At 41.6% G+C, this 19,210-nt stretch overlaps 1 protein-coding gene across 8 annotated transcripts in view; it reads left to right on the top strand.

Annotated features, from left to right (window-relative positions):
* The window catches only part of HIPK3 (homeodomain interacting protein kinase 3), a 64,617-nt gene that overhangs the window by 1,259 nt on the left and 44,148 nt on the right, over nucleotides 1–19,210 (top strand). For 2 of the 8 annotated variants that reach the window (XM_056493912.1, XM_056493908.1), the window contains exons 1-2: nucleotides 80–290; nucleotides 13,826–14,906. In XM_056493912.1, coding sequence (XP_056349887.1) covers nucleotides 13,828–14,906 — 1,079 coding nt within the window. In that variant the 5' untranslated portion in view covers nucleotides 80–290; nucleotides 13,826–13,827. Of the gene's footprint in view, nucleotides 1–79; nucleotides 291–415; nucleotides 754–13,825; nucleotides 14,907–19,210 lie in introns of those variants that run through there. The other 6 variants (XM_056493913.1, XM_056493910.1, XM_056493911.1 and 3 more) reach the window with 4 other exon arrangements.

The raw sequence follows: 19,210 nt of genomic DNA, 5'->3' as shown, positions 1-19,210 counted from the left end.
CGGGCAGGGCGGAGGCGGGAGGAGGCGGAGGCGGCGGAGGAGGCGGCGGCCGGGGGCGGGTTGGGTCCCTCCCCGGGAAGATGAGGCGGAGGCCCGGTCTGTCGAGCGGGCTGAGCTGGGGCTCTTCCCTCGCAGCCGCCAGGACAAGATGGCAGCGGCCGAGGCGGCGGCGGCAGCAGCAGCAGCAGCAGCGGCGGGGCTGAGCGGCTGAGCCCGGCCGGAGCGGCGCCTCCCGGAGCGCTCCCGGACATGCCCAGGGCGGTGGCGGCGGCGCGGCCCGACCCGTGAAGGTGAGCGGCGAGCGGCGGAGCAGAGCGGGGCCGGCCCGGCGGGCGCGGAGCGGCGCTGCCTCCGCCGCCGGCGGTCGCGCCCTGCCCGCGGGGGCTCCGCGCAGCCCCGACCCCCCTGGCCGAGCGAGGAGCCGGCAGCGCCGCTTCCCCTCCGCGAAGTTTCCCGTTCCCGGGCGTCGAGGCCGCCCGGAGGGTGAGGCGTGCCCGCCCCTCGGCCGCTGCCCCGCCGCCCTCCTCCGCGCCTTGTATGGAGCGGCGGGGCCGCGGGGGGTCCGGGGTGGTGCCGGGCGCTCCTCCCGGCCCGGGCGCTGCTCGGCCCCGCCGCGCTGGCTCCCGGCAGTCCCGGCGGGACGCGACCCTCGCCCGCTGAGCCCCGCGGAGACACCGCGCCGGGGCGGCAGATGCTGCCCGGGGCCGCTATCGCTCGCAGCAGCTGGAAGGGAAGTGGACGCTGTAAAATTTGGTCAGTTTCCCAAGAGCGAGCTGTGCGGGAACAGAGGGGTTTGTTTGCTTTATTTGAGGGCTCCGCCGTAATGGTTGCGGCAGGGATTGTGCGGGGTTTGTTCTGGATTCGTCGTGGTGTCAGTTGTGAAGCTGGCAGGTGCGTTTGCGTGTGTTCAACGCGGTAGGACATAGTGATGAGTTTGTGAAAATTATTTTTGTTTCAATCCAGCCCTCAGTCGTCAGTGCTATGTGCTTACACGTATGTAATAAAGAGCTTTCTTTTGAGGCTATACTTTTGTTACTAACTGTTGCATCTGACTTAAAATGTCAGAAACTGCGATTGTTTCCTTTTTTGTTAACTTAGTTTTTAGGACTCCAGGGCTTGACTCGCCAGAAATTATGTGGCGCTTTGTTGTTTTTGCATCTTCCTGCTTGTGTATCGCCTTGTTTATTTCAATTATTGTAGTGCCTTTAAATTGTGGGAGAATATGTTACTACGAGAGACGGTTGCATTGGGTAAAGCTGCAGTTGTGGATAACAATGCATGTTTCGGTGATTATTTATTTTCAATCCAGTGTTACCTCCCATGACATCGTTTGCGAAAAGTTTAGGCTCTGCTTGATGCCACACCAAGTAGGAAAGCTCGGATGGACTGCGAGGGCTTACTTTCTGACATAATAATTCCATTACAGACTTAATTTGCTCGGGCTTTTCTATAAGTTGAAAACACACGCAAGCAACTGTCGAACAAGTGTGGCAGCCAGCAGAGAGATTAATTAAGCACCTGGAAAATAGGTCAATACTGTATTACGGAGCGGCGTGGTGAGATGGCAAATAAATAGAGCGAAGTGTTAAGGCGGGCTTAGCGGGGGAAAACTGATCCCGCTTTATCTGCGCTGCCGCGGACCTTTTATGGTAGCGCGCACCCAGGGGATGCTCGCAGCCCTGCAGACGGGGCTCGGGCTTCTCACTCCCTCCACCTTCTCCTGGGGGCTCCTCTTGGAGCTGCTGCCTCAGGGTGTGGCACGCCTTGTGCTCCTAAATGATTTTTTTTTTTTTTTTTTTTTTTTTTTTTTTCCTCCATAGATAAATTTGGCTGGGTGTTGTAATTCCGATTGTGGTGTGTGGCTCGCCGGGCTTGGGGACGGTTTGTAATTGGATGGATTCCACGAGCTGGAATAAAGTTTCATTGAAAATTTGCTCGGGAAGCTGCCCCTGCCCTGGGGTCTCTGCGGTACTTGTGTTTTTTCTTTGTTTCAGGGTTTTTTTTTTTGTGTGTGTGTGTTTGCATGTTTCCTCCCTCCTCTCTTTCAAACAACTACCTACAGAAACAGGGAAATGAGACCGGCTTCTGCATAACAAGATAGCAGAGACAAAGACAGGGTGTGGGGAGGAAGACTGAGCTTGCAACTCATCCCGCAGAACTAACTGATAGGAATACTAGAATTTGCATGAGCTGCTTTTCTCTTTGTGTCTTCCAGTTCGTAGCAGTTGCTTCCAAACAAATGTTGTTTTGGAGGTGATTTTTCCCAAAAGCATCTCTCTGTTAACGGGGACTGGAGGCTGAGCAGCACTTTCAGAGGCAGAGGGTTGGGTAGGGGAACAGAATTAACTGTGTTTAATTCTTGTGAAAACCCCAATCCAAAGGTGCAGGAATGTCAGGCTGTGTTTTTCCAGGCCCATGTGTTTAGGTGTATATACCCCTCTTTGTGTACTATTTCAAGGGATTGCACACTTCCTGCTTTTAGAATAGTTCTCTTTTTACCTCTATAGGTTCTCTTTCTTGTATTTTCTCTTTTGCCACTGTACTGATCAGGGCAACAAAGGCTCTTTTGACAAAGCAGTGCATTTTGAAATGGGAATTTTGTAGTTGGCTTTCTTGTATGTGAGGGGGGAGAAGAGCAGCGTTGGTAACAGGAACAGCACTGTCATTTGAGGCTGAACATGTATTTTGGAGGAATGTTAAATACAGATGGAGAAACTGCTTTTAGTGGAGCTAAATTTTGCTGTTGCAGTGTGGGGTGTCGTGGCATACGAGTGCTGAACAATTCCTGCAGGCAGTGTCGCTTTCTGCACACAACTTTGGGGAATAAAGCAGAGGACAGAGAGGCCTTCTTCTATTTTTTTATTAGATCAGCCTCGACTTTTCTGAATATATGAAATTATTTCATCTGATCTGCAGAAGCATTGCAGCTGAATTAAATTGCTCTGACTGACAGAAGCAGGCCTGGTAATCACCTGGTGATCCTTGGTCCAGGGAAGAAGAAATGTGGAAGCAGCATGGTGGTGCTACCAACATTCCTCTGTCATGAGTTTGCTGTTGAATTTTGTGAAATAGTATCTACCTTTCAGACTTCCAAAAAGCTTGTTGGTACCATTTTGGGTTTTCCAAGTTCCTAAGTCACCAAAATTCTATTCTATTCTATTCTATTCTATTCTATTCTATTCTATTCTATTCTATTCTATTCTATTCTATTCTATTCTATTCTATTCTATTCTATTCTATTCTATTCATTTCTTGAGATCCCTTCACTGACATGAAGAGATGGAGTGGAAAATAATGTATTGCTCTTAATAGATCTTGAAAGAAGAACTCATTATTTTGGGTAGGTGTGGGATGGGACTTTAGGTCTCTGAAGCTGTGTTTCAGAGCCCTGGCTGGGCTAAGCACAACCCCAAACATGGGGAAAGGAGCAAGGATGAGCACTGAGCATGTTTGAGATGACTGCTGTGTGTGCAGTGCACCTGAAATGACTGTGTAACTCTATTTAAAGCAGCCTAAAATAACTGATGCTATGATATGGGTTAGTAATGGGTTACCTTTTCTGACTTCTACAGTCAGTGAACACCCCCTGTTTAACCTGAAATAACCTATAATGAAGGATAAAGCCTGGAAAATCCTGTTACCTGGTCTTGGCTTCCCCCACCCCCTCTTTAAGACTGTTTTAATTTAGAACCTCTATCTTGTACAGAATTTTAGAGAAATTGTGGCTTTGTTTTTCTTCAGAGTCACTGAACTTTGAGTGACAGGTGAGCAGGGAAACAACAGGTAGTTGTGAAAGTGGATTTTAGTTGGTGACTTTGTTTGATAATGTAATATTTCTTACAGGCTAAGTTCTTCCCCCCAGTTCTTCAGTTGTTTTATTTCCATGTAGTGAATGTTAGAAAAGATGGCAGGAGTTGCTGTGAGTCATGATTTTAGGTGCAGTTTGGGGATAATACTTGTAAAGTTCTGTAGTATTTTTTTCATGGTATATCACTTTTTTCCATATAGTATCTTAATGCTCCATTTCACTTTTGAGAGTGGGTAACTTCCTGACAAAAGGGAGTTAATCTCTGGTAAGGCAGTTGGGCTTGGAAAAGGAAGAAGAGCCAAATAACTGAACTGTTTTTTAAGCAAGTCAACTCAAATAGCTTAGTTTTTTTTTTTTTTTTCTTCTTATGCTGACTCCAAGTCAGTGTAATTTCAAAATACCTCTCCTAATGTTATTAACTTTACATATTTATTAGTTCCAGCATTATGTAAACTTTTTGTGCAGTCTTTTTTTACATTATATCTTCAGAAAAATATTGTAAAATTATTCCTTTCTGTAAGTAAGAAATAGAATCTTTTTCCCCACTTTTCTCCAGCTCTCTTATGTTCTACAGTATTTGGGTATAACAGGAAAATGCTAAGTTTGAGTTCCAAAAGAGAGCAATAAAATAAGATGCAGTCAAACATCCAAAGACAAAACAGACTTAAGAAATATTTTCCTATCTTTTAGGATGATCAAAGCTACAGCAACTCCCAATATTAGTAAAGTAATTGGATTCTTATGTGCAGAGAACTCTTTTTGCATGTTAGGAGGGACACTCCCATCAAAAAAGCTATCTAAATCAGTAATCTTAAACTTATGCTTTTCATTCTTGCTGAAATAATGTAGCAGTTCTAGAAAACTTTTTAGTGCTTTTTAAAGCACGTTAAAAATGAAGTACAAAAAACATTTTTAATGTAAAAAGTTGATTATTGCCAAATGAAAGTTCTGGTTTTATTTTTGCTGGGTACATGTGGTGCTGTAGTAGCCACTCATTTAAAATAAGTGCTAAGGAAAACTTCTGGGCAAGAAATTTCAGGTCTTGGTACCTGTGCTGAGTCTCAGAAACACCCTTAAAAGAGGAAACATGGCTGTTTTTCCTGCCCTGTTGGATTTCATAGTCCTCTGATCTGAGTGTGTTGTGCTCTCCTGGAGGCTGAGCTGCTCTGGGTCACCACACTCCACTCTGCTGTTCTTTGTGTGACCAGGACACTAAACTTCCAAGGAACTTAAATTGCTGGGTGAGGCAAGATTTTTATCACAAAGCTTGCATGGGACAAGCAGCCACCAGTACCTGAGAAAACCACTGGTATCAGGTATCCATAAAGAATATTTATGGATATTTCCACAATTTTTTACTTATTTACACAATTACAGTTGTTTACACAATTTTTTTCTAAGGCTTTATTCATTTACTTTTGCAAGAATAATTTACTTTTTCATATGTAGATAGAATAAATATTTCTTCTCTTGTGTTTCCTCACAAGTCTCAACATGTTTGCTGCTTTGTTTTGGTCCTTTGTCAGCATTTTTAGAAAAATGCTGTTAACTTTTACCAAATTCCACATGATTTTTTTTCCCCTCTTTCCTATGGTGCAGGGTTTTTTTTTTGTTGGCACAATTTAATTTCCAGGAGGATTTTTAGTTGTTTCTTTTTGACTGAAGCTGTTGATGTGCATCATTATCTTGTCAACATCTTCCTTCTTGTGTTTTTCCGAGAAACTTTGGTCATCTGCTACTTTTTACCCCTTTCCTTTCAATTCTTCCCATTTTTTTTTGTTTTTAACAATTGGACTTGGTTGCTTGTCTACAATCTGTGTTGATTGAGAAGTTTTTTCCCAGTTTCTTTTTGAAGATTTATAGGGATTGTATGTGGGTAGAAAAGGTACTCAGATAATCTTTATTTTTCAGCATTTTAATCTGTTAAATATAGGAATTTTGGTGTTTGAGATCTTGTGAAGCCCTTCAGAAGGAACCAGATTTGTTCCTAAAAGGAGAAAAAAAGCTCTTTGTCTCCTCTTAACTTTTAATACCAACTTATTTTGTGATTCATGGCATTAGTTGGTGTTCAGCCTAGTAAGATTGCTTCAATGAGATACTAAAAAGTGATTTTAATAATTTTTCTATATGACTTTTGTGCTGATGCTGTGGGTTGCCTTCTTCCTCTGGGCTGTGTCAGCTCTGAGCCCAGCAACAGGACATTGTGCAAAGTTTTCCCAAGAAACACTTTGGGAGCTCTTTGTGACAAATGCTGTCTGAGACTAAATGTGTTTTTAAAACTCTGTCACAGAGGTGTCTAAACATTCTTTGGAAGATTAAAACAAGAGTGGCTGGTAAAAGTTTATTTATCCTACAAGTGGAAAGATTATTAAACATGGAAGGGAATACAACAGAGAAAAAAATGTATGCACATTTATCAGCATTATTATGGCATATAATCTTGCCTTTCTATTCACATGCTTTCTGGGCAATTAAATCAATAAGTTCCTTTGCATAGGGGAGGGGTAGAAATTTCTTGCCCTGGTGGCTTTGGGAAACATTAAAATATGGATTATTACAGTTATTGATTCATTAGGAGGCAGAAGGCTGATCCTTCTGTGAGAGAGAACTGATTTTTACCTGTAGGAAATACTGCTTTCCTCCCCATCCTTAGAAAGCTGAAAGAAGTGGTAAACACCTTTTCCCTCTATTTTTTCTTTCCTGTTCTACATATGCCATGTCCAATTTATACAGCTGTTTTTGGTAAGCAACCAATGCTATTTTCATGTTGTTGCTTACAAGGAAAGAAAAACACCTGTTGTATAAAAGCAGAATATTATAACCACTTTTAAATAACAAATTTTTATTATGGGAAAAATACTGGGACTTCATAGAGCTTTTTTTTTTTTCTGTCTGTGTGTATAAAAATACCTTCCAAACATGTGCTTGCTCTTTGTGTGTGTGTGTTTTTCTCAGTCTGTTTGAAAGTTGTTACTGGGTGTAGCTGGGGCAACTGATCTGAAAACTGCAGCAGAAAAAGATCAATCCAGATAAGTATGTTGGATTAGATGCCTTAATGATTTTACAGTTAAATCAGTTTTAAAACAAATAAAGGCTGGAGTTCTTATTTACTCTTGGCATTTTTATTGCAGAGGAAGTTGAATATGCTCTAGGTGTGCTGTCATGACAACTCAGTAACCACTTGATAATGACATTCTTGTTGGTTTTCTTGGAAGAGGGATGGATTTTTCCATGTATTTGGGCAGTGATTTAACTCAAATATTACTTACTAGCAGGTACTTCTCAATGTGTAGGAAACAGTTTTATTTACCTCCTTGCTACAGGAGAGCCTGATTTGCAAATTTTTGCATTGCATGTCATACTCAATGAGTTTGACAGGTTTTTTGTGTGTGTGCTGCTGCAGACTTAATGTGCAGGTCCTGTGGGGAGAACAGGAATTTTGTGGTGTTGTTGTTGGTTTTTGGTTTTTTGTTGCTTGTTTTTGTTGGGGATTTGTTTTTGTCCAGGTGAAAATATTTTTTTTTAGTGAGAGGGAGAAAGAGAATTTTGGATGAATTTCCTCCTCATTGAGTAGTTGAGAGGACTTGATGAACTCTGTGTAAGTAGGACCCCCTTCATGAGCAGGCATTCTGTGGAGTGGCAACAGCCATCTAGATGTATGTTCTTACAGGAGCTGTTCTTGATATTGTCTAAAGCTGTTTTAAAATGAAACTTCTAAATGAAATGCTTAGATGGGCTCATCCATTTCTAGTTCTAACAAAACCACAGCATTCTAAAAAATGCAAAATTAAGCAGTTACATAAAAATAAAATGACTGGAAATAAGAAAGGACTAAGGAGGATTTTTTTTTTTTTTTTTTTTTTTTTTTTTTTTTTTTTTTTTTTTTTTTTTTTTTTTAAATACAGTGGCATTTGAACATGTAATATATCAACAGGCAGTTCAAATTTTATTTCTGCTTTAGGGAAGGTGGCAAAATCTTTAGGAAATACTTAGGCAATGGAAAAAGTGTCCTGCCTGTCTGCTTGGCCTGGTCCCTCCTGCACTGGAGCAGTAGTTTGAATAGATCCTCCAGCACCACTGTCTGCAGAAGGTGTGGGCTCTCCTAAAGCCCACTGCTAGGGGCTTTCATTTGAGTGTGCCTGCTGTTTCCAGGTTCAAAAAGAATTAGTCCTCTAAAAGAAGAGATTAGGCTGGCTGGGTGAAATGTGCTGTTTGTGTTGATGGTGGCACATTCTGATTTGGAGAGCATGTTGTCACTGGGGGCTGGTGGCCAGCACTGCACTGCTTGTGTGCTTGCTTTCCAGCAGCAGCTTGCCCTGAAGAAAAAGAAATGCTTCAAGTCTTGTTTCATTTATCTTTTCAGCTATGATTGCAGTCATATTGGTATCACAAGATTTAGCTTTTGATATTCGTGGAAAATATGAATAAAGCAATTGTATTCTGGAGAACTGCTACTGGTGCTATGGCAGCATTGAGTCATAGCAGTTCACCCTGATATTTTATGTAAAATACGTTTGTGCTCGGTGGATGGCGTCAGTTCTGTTTCCAGGTATCCAGACAATGATGCAACTGAGGCTGGTTTGTATCACACTTAAACCAATTGATATTTTCAATTTCTGCTGTCCGTGCAACATTGGTGGTGTCTGATTAAAAACACCTCCAGTGTTGCACAGACCTAAGCACACCCTGTAACATTTTTTTTGGTGGTTAGTAACTAAGTTCTACAAGGAGAGAATTGGATCATTGTATCATTGTATCATTTGCTTCCCATTGAAACTCTCTAAAGCTTAGAACCAACCTTTGGCCTTTCAGCCTGGACCTGTGCAGGACTGAGGTTTCATCTGGGGCAAAGGTTACTTTGGCTCAGCTGAATGCTCTTGGTGTGTGATGGGCCCAAATCCCTCAGCTCTGATATGGTAATGATTTCTTTTGTCATTTAATTGTTTGCTACCCCAGAACTGGGTGTTCTTGCTTTGGTCAGGTATCATCAGCATCACCCAGTTCTCTCTGGGGGAGTGTGCATGGAATTTTGTGTCCAGAATTTCCTCTGTGAGGAAACCATTAATACAGCATGAGTTACCTGAAACACCTTGGTGCTTCCTCCTCTGCTCTGCTCTGTCCCTTCTGAGGGTCACAGATGTGCTCACAGAGCTGCTTTGGATGGCTGGAGGCTGGGACTCCCTGGGCTTGTATTTCTGGGCACTTCACACTCTCTGAGGATGTGTTTTCCTTTATAAATTGCATGAAACCTCAATTGGCAGTGCTTTGTTATTAATTGTACAGCTGGAGTGAGGGAATTCCTCAGGGTGAGCAGGTCATGGGGTATGAAAGTATCAGTACAGCTTGTTCAGCTGTGTATCCAAAATAAACAATAACATAGAGGTGCTGCTACTACTGCTAATAAACTTTCATCTGTGTGGAAAGAGAGGGCAGCTAAACCAGCTTTGTATTTGCTAAATAACTTGAGAGGTTGGGTGGCACCTAATATAAGGAGAACAATTGTTCTACCTGGAAAAAATGACAGTAAGTACCCCTACAGTGTTTCCAAAGTGATGCATAATGTAAACAAAACATTTCCTAAGTGCCACTGCTCAAATTGTGCATTTGCTGGAAGTTACTGAGTGTTTAGAAAGCTGCACTGTGGGAAGATGTGAGAGTTTTGGAGCTGGTTTTTGCCCATGGAGGCCAGAAAGAAGTTGGAAAACAAGTTTTCTTGGGTTACAGTGTAACTCTGTTATTAGGTGAATTTACTACACCAGGAGGAAGGAGCTCTGTGTTTTGCAGAGGAATTAAGGGAGCAGTGTGGCAATTTTTCCTGAGCTCCCCTGCAGCGGCTTTATTAACCAGTTACTTTACCACACACCTCCCTCACTCAGTCATGTGGAAATGTCACTGTACAGTTAATTATTAATGGTGGTCAGCCCTGGAACAGCCTGTGCTGCTCCAGGGTGTCACAGTCTGCCAAATCACTCATGTTCCTGCATTTGCCTAGAACTGCCCAGAAGGCTGGAGGTGTAATTTTGAGAAGTAAAGAGCATTGTTCCACTTAGGTGAACATTAGCAGGGTGTTAACCAGAGGTGCCTCATTTTGCTGAGACACATCTGCATGGTTTGCTGCTCAGTTTCTGGGGGAGACTAACTGAAGTGCCTCCTGTTCACTGACATTACTTTGTGAAAATATATTTGTTAATTTATTTAAAGGAATAAGCAATGAATTTACTTAATTGAAATAGGTTTGCTTCATTACTTTGTTCATACTTTTTTCAGAAGCACAGAATTCACAGTCTTAATTCTGGTCAGAAGTCACATGTTTTGTATAGTTTCATGCTTAATAAGCCAAGTTTTCCCAATTCTCTCTGCTTCAAAGCAAGAAGACTCATTCCTTTGGAGGAAGCCTTTCTAGAGATGGTAGGTGTTTTGGGACAGCCTTTCTTTTGCACATTCCTTGCAGTATTTACTAGCAGCAACCTCCAGCTGGAAAATACAAGCTGGAGAACTCCAGAGCCAAATTCAGCTCAGTGACAGCCCAGGAGCATCCTGGTTTGCATCCTGGAGGGGTCTTATATGGCACACATTTGGTTTTTATTTTAAATTAAATTTAACTGGAAGATGTGCACCAGTTGCTTATGTGTGCTCAGGCTCAAGTAACCTCCCTGAAATAAGCACAGAAGATTTTTCTTTCCTTTATACTGGTTGCCTTTACACATCCCTCTCATTCTGCTGCTGGGCTTGTTAATGTAGATGTAGTCTGACCAGCTCTTGTTTGTATGAGGAAGCAGGAACAGTCTCATTAAGAAGTATGCACTCAGTGAAATGTTTTGTGACAGGGGAAAAGAAAGATCCACTCTCTGCTAGGTGAAAATGTACTGTGTGTTGTTTTCTTTTGCTGGGAGTCCTGGTTAAAAAAAAAAGGGGGCAACAAAAAACCTGTACACAATAACTCTTTATTCTTTCAGGTGTAGCTATCCATAGGATTGTATCATAATCCAAATACCTCAAAGTAGTTTTAAAAAAGCTTCTGAACTCCACAAACTAATTAACACAGTAAGAAAAATAGAACCAAAATACCAAACCATCCCCAACCACAAAAAAATCCACAACCCCAAACCAACAAAAAATCCTTTACAACACAGCAGTGCTGTTATAGTCGAGGGTGTTGTGGTATTTTCCCTTTCTCTTCAAGGTTTGTTGTGCAGCTCTTTTGTCTGTAGGGAATTATTTTCATCTGGATGGGGGGGGAATCAGTTCTGTTTATCAACATTGCTTCTCAAAGCAGAGGCCTCCAACAACTGGTTGTATTGGATAGTTCCATGCTGTCCTGATGAATTTCATTGCATATATGTTGGGTAGAGTGTGCTTCTGTCTGAAATGCTTTCTGAGCACTGTGAGTGTGTGGCAGAGTCTTTAAGCAGTCTCAGGTGTAGGATGCTGCAGGGTTTTGTGTGCCTGTTTCACCTTATTCACTGGTTATGTGAAGATACTGTAGCTCCTCCAAATGGCATTGGTATATAGAAGTGTGTGTTTAGAAAAAAACAAGCAAAATGATGGGAATAATGAAGAAGTGTTTAGGAGAAGGTAAGAAATTAGATGATTGTACAAGTCTATTTTTATTAGTGTAGAGTAAATTTTTATTAGTTCTGTCTGTCATGATTGTATCAAAGGTTGATCTTCCAGGGTATGTTATCTCTTCTATTCAGTGCTCAATTTTCTTTTTTTAATTTTTTTTTTTTTTTTTTTTTTTTTGAGTTCTTGTAATAACAGTAAACATTTCTTATCTGTGAACAGAGCTGTTACTGTGGTCGGGGTTCAGGGTCGTGGAGCTCAGCCTGTGAGAACAACACTAACCCCAAAAGATGATAGTTTAGTTTTTCTGATCCAGCTGAAATTAATGTTGAAGAGAAAGCTGGGACTGTGTTCCTCCAGACCTTCTGGATTGGTTTGAGCAGATGAGCTATAGAAAATTTACTCGTTTTTAAATGCCAGGCTCAGGTGAGAATGTCTTGTCTTCTGAAAACATCTTTAATTTCAGTGTAGCTTTTCTAAAGTAGTTATCATCATCATCTAGTGCCTTCAACTTTGGTGGCAAGCTTACCCAGGCAAATACCTTCTCCAGAAGTTAAATGGAGCAGGATTTTTGCTGTTAGGTCACAGCAGATTCAGAGCAAATAGAGCTGCTAGGGCTGCTGTGGAAGTTTTTTTTGAGTTTGAATATTCTACTTGTTTCATGCACATATGTGTCAAAAAGTAAGGGGATTGTGATGAAAAAGCAAGCAGATTAGTATTTAGTGGGAACCTCAAGAAGGTTTTAAGAAGAAAACTCCCAAATATAATTTTGATATTTTAGTATCTTTGGCAGGTGTGGTATTTGAGTCATCCCAGAACTGGAGGAATGTAAGGTGAGGATAGAAGGCTTGGCTTGGCTGAACTGTGCAGGTGCCACTGGAAGCTCCAGAGAGACTTGGATATATGTGTTTTTTGGGGCAATCAGGGCTGATTTTTGGATATCTAAATTATGTGATCAGTGTAAGTGATTTATTTAAATACAATTATGATAGAAAAGGCAGTAGAAAATGATTATGCACCTTGTAATGGGGCACATTATTTAGGAGAGAAAACAAGAGCTTGGGGAATTTTCTCCTGTGTTTTGAAATTAATAGTGTGAAATCCTTGGTGTGCAGCAGGAGGCCAGTGGCAGCCCCATCATATTTGCTGGTGGGAGAGCCCAGCTGCTGGCTGGTTCCTGGCTGTCTCCAGCTTTCTACACGTCTGGCTCTGAGAAAACAGCTTTGGAAAGGAAAGAGCTTTGAAGTTTTCTTCTGCAGCTGGGACAAAACCCATTAGAGGATTCTAAACTGAGGTGTTGGTATGATTATTTTAATTGCTCTTAAGATATCTAAATGTTCATTTGCATAAATCAAATCACAGCTTCAGAATAATTATGCTGTGCTTTTGGTTAGTTTTCATTTGATCAGAGTCACTGCAATGTCTAGCTCAAGTTTTATGTGACTCATCTGCAATTTAAATGCCTATTACCAGAATTTTCATGTGCTTGGTATGATTAAGTGATCTAATTAAGGTATTATTGGTATTGAATTTGTCTCTGGGAGCTGATCAAGGTTTCAGGGAAGTTATGGTTTATACCAGTCTGTAGTTACACTGGGATCCATGCAGAGCCTTTTTCTTAGTATTTAGCTTAACTACACAAGTTTAAGGCTGGTGTTTGGCAGGTGTGGAAGGGCACACTGGGTCAGTGCATAGAGGACACCTGGAAGGTAAACTCAGTGCCTTTACCCCCATGACTGTCACTGAAACATGAATTTCTGCAATGGGGTGGAACAGGGCTCAGGGAGGGCACCTGCCTTTGGTGAATGGATTAGGTTACTGTACATCGTAAGTTACTGGAACCTTGTCGTTGTTTATGTGTACATACCCATGCTCCCTAAGCTATTTTGGGCCCCATCACATGGCTTGATCACTTTCATTTTCATCCCAGTGAAATTCTTTGAGCTGTGGCAGTTGTGACATTTGTCTGTTCTTGGAAGCCTGATGGTGTTTACAAGGAATAGGTTGGATACCTTGTGTAACAGGTAGCATTGACTCACAATTAAGAGCTTCTGTGTTATGTCATCATTGCTAAACATTTGAGTTGGTTTTTCATTGTGTTACTGAATGCTGTGCTACTTTTGTGTGTAGAAATGGTGGGAGGTTTTAAATGAAAGTTGAGTTGAACAGCACAAAGGTAGGACCCCTGCTTGAAAAATGAGATGTAGTGCTCTGCTGCAGCCTGTCTCAGTCCTGTGCAACCAGCTAAAGCACTTAACTGCAGTGACCTGCTGCTGCTCAAGTCCTCCTGTGGGCACTGGTAAGGTGTGAGGGCCTTGTTCTGGCCACAGGAAACTATACAGTAAACAAATTTAGACCAGCTCATTTGGAGAGCATAATCGTGTCCCGAGTTTCTGGAAAACTTGGAAAACTGCATAATTTTCACTTGTTTTTTCTTTTTCTCTCCCTGTGTAGGTATGGCCTCACAAGTCTTGGTCTATCCACCATATGTTTATCAAACCCAGTCAAGTGCCTTTTGTAGTGTGAAGAAACTCAAACTAGAACCAAGCAGTTGCGTGTACCACGAAAGAACCTTCCCGCAAATCTACGTGAATGGTAAAAACTTTGGGATTTCTCCCCACAGGGTTAGTACTTTCTTGCAGACTAAAAACCCATTGGACAGACCTCGAGGACAGAGCTTTTGGTCACAGTCAAATGCTGTTGCTTTAAAAACCACTGCAGGTGCTAGCAAAGCGTTGGCGTGGGCGCAGCAGGCTGAGCTGGAGGCCCCCGGGGCCGGGCCGCAGGGGAGCCGCTCGGAGATCCTGGAAGGAGCCCAGAGATGCGGACTGAAGCGTAAGAGCGAGGAGCTGGAGAACCAGAGCAGCAGCATGCAGATCGTGGATGAGCTGTCCATCCTGCCTGCCATGCTGCAGGGCAGCGTGGGCAACCCGCTCACCGTGGTGGCTTCCAAGCAGAGCGGCAGCGGCGGGGACGGGGATTACCAGCTGGTGCAGCACGAGGTGTTGTGCTCGGTGAAAAACACCTACGAGGTGCTGGATTTCCTGGGGAGAGGCACCTTTGGGCAAGTGGTCAAGTGCTGGAAGAGGGGGACGAACGAGATCGTGGCCATCAAAATCCTGAAGAACCATCCTTCGTACGTGCGCCAGGGGCAGATAGAAGTGAGCATCTTGGCGAGGCTGAGCACTGAAAATGCCGATGAGTTTAACTTTGTGAGAGCCTACGAATGCTTCCAGCATCGGAACCACACCTGTCTGGTGTTCGAGATGTTGGAGCAGAATTTGTACGACTTCCTGAAGCAAAACAAGTTCAGCCCTCTGCAACTGAAAGTAATAAGGCCTATTCTGCAACAGGTGGCCACTGCACTGAAAAAACTGAAAAGTCTGGGTTTAATCCATGCTGACCTCAAACCAGAGAACATTATGCTGGTGGATCCTGTTCGGCAGCCTTACCGGGTCAAAGTCATAGACTTTGGGTCTGCCAGCCATGTATCAAAGACTATTTGTTCAACTTATTTACAATCTCGGTATTACAGGTGGGTGTCTCTTATTTTGGCTTTTTTACCTGTTGTGGAACAAGGTTTTAGTATTTCTTAAAGTTAATCACTTAAATAATTGCTCCTCCAGGTAACTAGTAAGAATAATTTGGAAAAGATAAAACCATTTAGGAATGTGAGAATTATGTAGTTGGTTGCCATTTTGAATGTGAATACTTGCTTTGAATGTTTTTATAGCATTGCCTTTTCCTGGAAGTATGTTTTGTGTTGCTCTCCGAAATCATCACATACTGTTATTTTGAGGCCTCTGCAACTATTCAAAAGGAAAAGAAAAAAAATTCTCTCCACTTGCTTGTTTAGGATGTCTTTCCAGCCTTCCTAATATGATGGATTTTTTTTTTCCTGTAAGCAGCTGGACAGTGTACTACAAGTGCCATGTTTCTATATCCTGTTGCCAAAGATTATGTAAATGCCTCTGTTTTTCTCCAGCACTTGTAAATATTTTCCCTAGTTCTTAGAAACTCCATTCTGACTGAGTGCCTTCAGCAGCTGTGGAGTTCAGTAAACTTTAGGAGTTAGGGAGTGATGTGATGCTTAAATGTTTAGGGTGATACCAGAAGGGCATTTAAAGTGATTTTGGTATATGGTTGCATTCTACTTTTGCCTGAAAATGGATGCATGCTTTTGATAGTTTTGTTTGGTTATTTTTTAAAGTTCTTTGAATAGTTACCCAATCTGCCTGACATGTAAAAATTATCAATATTTAGTCCTTTTGTTTTTCTTACAAGCTAATCTTGTCTTGATTGAAGATCTTTCTCAGTTCTGCTTTGCCTCATGGGCAGTAGTATGTGCTGTGTATTGCCTGTTTGCCAGTTCAGTAAGAAGCTGGTAAACTAGGACAATGAGTACTTTGAAGAAAATTTTAAATATTTTACAGCTCTTCCTGCTGGAAATGAAAACTTCTGCAGTGCAATTCTAGGCTTGATGAAATTAGTGATTGGAGTTCATGCCAGAGGAATCTATTTTGTGACTGTAGCTTGTAAACAAGAATGCTTCATGTACAGTGCTCACATAGAATATTCTAATTCATCACCTGCACTCTCTATTACTTAATTGCAAACTGCAGCAGAGGATTTAAAAACTACACCAAGTTCATCAACAGAAAATAAAATTGGGAAACTTAAATTATGGATTGATGCATGTCCACATTATACAAAAATATATACGAGAGGGAATAAAAAATTAACTAACTTGGGAATTCATTTTGGTGTAAAAGCTGTGTGCTACTTAAGCACTGTGGTTCAGGACAAATCAGGCCAGGCTTGCAAAGATGGCAGGAATTCTGAGAGGCTCTAGACAAGTGCAGAAGTCTTACCTTCAGCTGGTTTGTACAGGGTCATAATCCAGCAGATACACAAGATGAGAATGTTTCCCTTCCTATTTTGGGTTTTTTGTTTGTTGAAGCAGTTACAGATTACTGTGAGCTGTTGCCATTTTCCCTTCTCTCTCCCCAAGAACTGACAGAGAGGGGAGGCTGTGCACAGCCAGGCTGGGTGGTCCTATTGTAGTACTTCAGCCTCAACTAACTACTCAGCTTTTTTTTTTTTTCCTTCTGTTTCAGATGGCTCAATAGACAAGATACTGTTCTTTTTTAGTTGCCTACATAAAAATGTAGTAGCTGTAGTTCTGTTTTAGTTGGTTGATGTTGCTTTGCAGCTCTCAGTAGAATTCTGCCATTGCTGGCAGGATCAGCCTGCAGCTCCTTGGCATTTTGGATGCTTGTGTTGCACTCAAGTGTGAGTAAATGAGGTTCCCTGTGGATGTTTATGCAAAAATATCATCCCCCAAGAATAAGATAAAAAGTGTGGGTGCATAGACTTGTCTTGCCTCAATGATGTTGAGTGATATGGACTCATGGCATGTGCACCAGAAATTTCCTAGTTATTAAGTGATGCTTAAGTGCTTTGTAAATACTCAGGCTTCAGTAATCATATTCTTTGTTCTTTATAGTTTTATAATCCTTCTGTAAAGTAGCATCTAGGTCAGTAATGTTTGAAAATCAAAAGGACAAAGAGAAGAAAAATAGCTAGGGTCCATCTACTTGAATTTTTTTTAATATATAAATATTGGTTGGGATAATTTTGAAGAAGAAACCAAACAACTATACTTCAAAATTGTTTCCAACAAAAGTTTTTGCTTCTGAACAAGTTTTTAGCATGCTGGATTTCATCATGGATGCATAGCTCTCTACCAGTTGTGTGATTCAAACTAACTTTGTTTGCCATGAACCGGGTAGTTTCTCAAAATTTCTTTTTGTTCCATTGGAAGCACCAGACTAATGTAAATAATATAAAAAAATAGGGATTTGATTCAAAAGGTTTTAAAATAGATGATGCTGGGGAAATTTAAAGTGAAAAGTCTTAAAGAAGAATGAGAAAGGCCTTCAGGGAATTTTGAGAATCTTATTTTAAGAGAGATTGTACTTTTGTCAATCAAATAAGGAGCAGTTATATATAGAATATAACTGTACTTAAATGCTTTTAGTATTAGAAGAGCCTGGGAGTGAAAGTGCAGGTTTGACCTGTTTGACTATGACATGTTGAAACAAGTTTTACAAAACTGAATAAAGAGAAAAGGTTGTTTGTTGTTGTTTGGTGGATCTTTTGTTGTTTTTGGGGTTTTGTTTTTGTTTTTTTTCCAGTCTGATCATTGCTTCTGTTTTTTTGTTCCTGTGACCATAGGGAACTAATGATCATGAGAATGAAGAGTGCCCCAAAGTCCAGTGTTAGGGTGTTTATTTTGAATTCTAATGCCACTGTTTTGCATTTGTAAGAGGAAGTGACTAATGGGTTGGAAAAATGAGTAATAAGAGGATTAGGACTTTAAGAGAGGAACATAATTTAGCCAGGTGAATGGATAATGGGCTGACTTACCTTAACCATAGCAGAAGGAGAGGTGGGTGACCTGATGATGACTGTTGGAGATATTAGGGTACTTTTGTATGAGGAGAGGTCCTAAACAAGTGAGACTAAGTGAATTTTAAAAGTTTAGAAGCTAGTAGAAAAATGGAGACTGCATGGAGCAATAATGACTTGATGTCTTCCTGTGTCTGTTTCAGCTTTGTCAAGCAAAGAGAAAATAATAAAATGGTTAAAAGAAGTATGAAAAATAAATTTTGACATTTTTTTACCTTTTGGAAGCTCCTGTTTGTTGTATTGCTAGACATTGTTGAGTATGGGTGTGAATAAATACCAGCTACAATACAGTGTCTGAAGTCACAGATGATTTTTTTATTTGTTTTAAAGATCAGATGTTATTCTCACTGCTCTTTTCCCTGAAAGGCAGTGTCTGTGCTTACATGCTCTTTTTATGCTGGTCTGGATTTTAATAGCTGTGGACTAGAGAGATCTGGTATTTGAAGCCCTTTTCTGCTTCTGGCCTCACACGTTAAGACTGCTGACCTTTTATGAGTGATCTAAGGAGGTAAATAACTAAGCAGTGTGTACATTTTCAAAAGAAAATGCCCTTACATACAGCATAGGTGATCAGGCTTTTATCATTTATGGAAATGGTATGAGAAGTGTGTTGCTGTCCTTTTGGTCAACTGTGCCCCAAATCATGGAAAGGGGAGTGTTGCATCCCAAATGGGAAGCAGTGCAGGCTGTGGAGGAGGAGAATCAAAACATCTGTTTCTAAGTCTGGTCTCTTGTGCTCATCTGGGGAGGCAGAAAGTTTTCCCATGGCATGGTGTTTGTCTCTGGAAGTCATTTTGCTTTGTTTTGCCTCTTTCCTGAGGTGAGATGCACATATGAGAAGAGAGGCTTCCAAAAGGCTGTCTGCAATGGGCAGTAGGCTCCAGGAGGAGTGGAATGGTCAGGGTGGTGCTGCCCATCTGCTGCAGGGAGCCAGGCTGCTTCCCTTCTGTTGCCATGGGAAGCAGTGACCTTCTCTGTATTGCATTCAGAGGTGGCTTTTCAGGGAATTACCACCTGATTTTTTTTATTTATTTTTTTTTTTCCAAGGGGAATCACCTTCCTACTGATTTAATTTGGGTTGTCTTCCTAAGGGGATTTTGAAGATGAGTCTCCAGTAAGCCTTACCAAACTCATCATTCATAAAACCCTCTAATATTGTGGATCTGCCAGCAGTCATTGCAGGTGTAGGAGTGAATGTGTAACTTCATTGCAGGCTCCTGCAGCACAGCCCCAAAGGGAGCTGAACAGTGGCTCATCATCAGCCCTTGTAGCTGCCTCCATGGTTATTTCACCTCCTGTCTCCAAAGAAAACATCATCACCTCTGTGCTGTGTCAGATTGTATTGCTGGTGGAGTGCAGCTGGAAGCT

This window comes from Oenanthe melanoleuca, chromosome 5, assembly GCF_029582105.1.
Source record: "Oenanthe melanoleuca isolate GR-GAL-2019-014 chromosome 5, OMel1.0, whole genome shotgun sequence".
Classification (NCBI taxonomy): domain Eukaryota; kingdom Metazoa; phylum Chordata; class Aves; order Passeriformes; family Muscicapidae; genus Oenanthe; species Oenanthe melanoleuca.
This window is presented reverse-complemented; position numbering and strand designations above follow the sequence as displayed.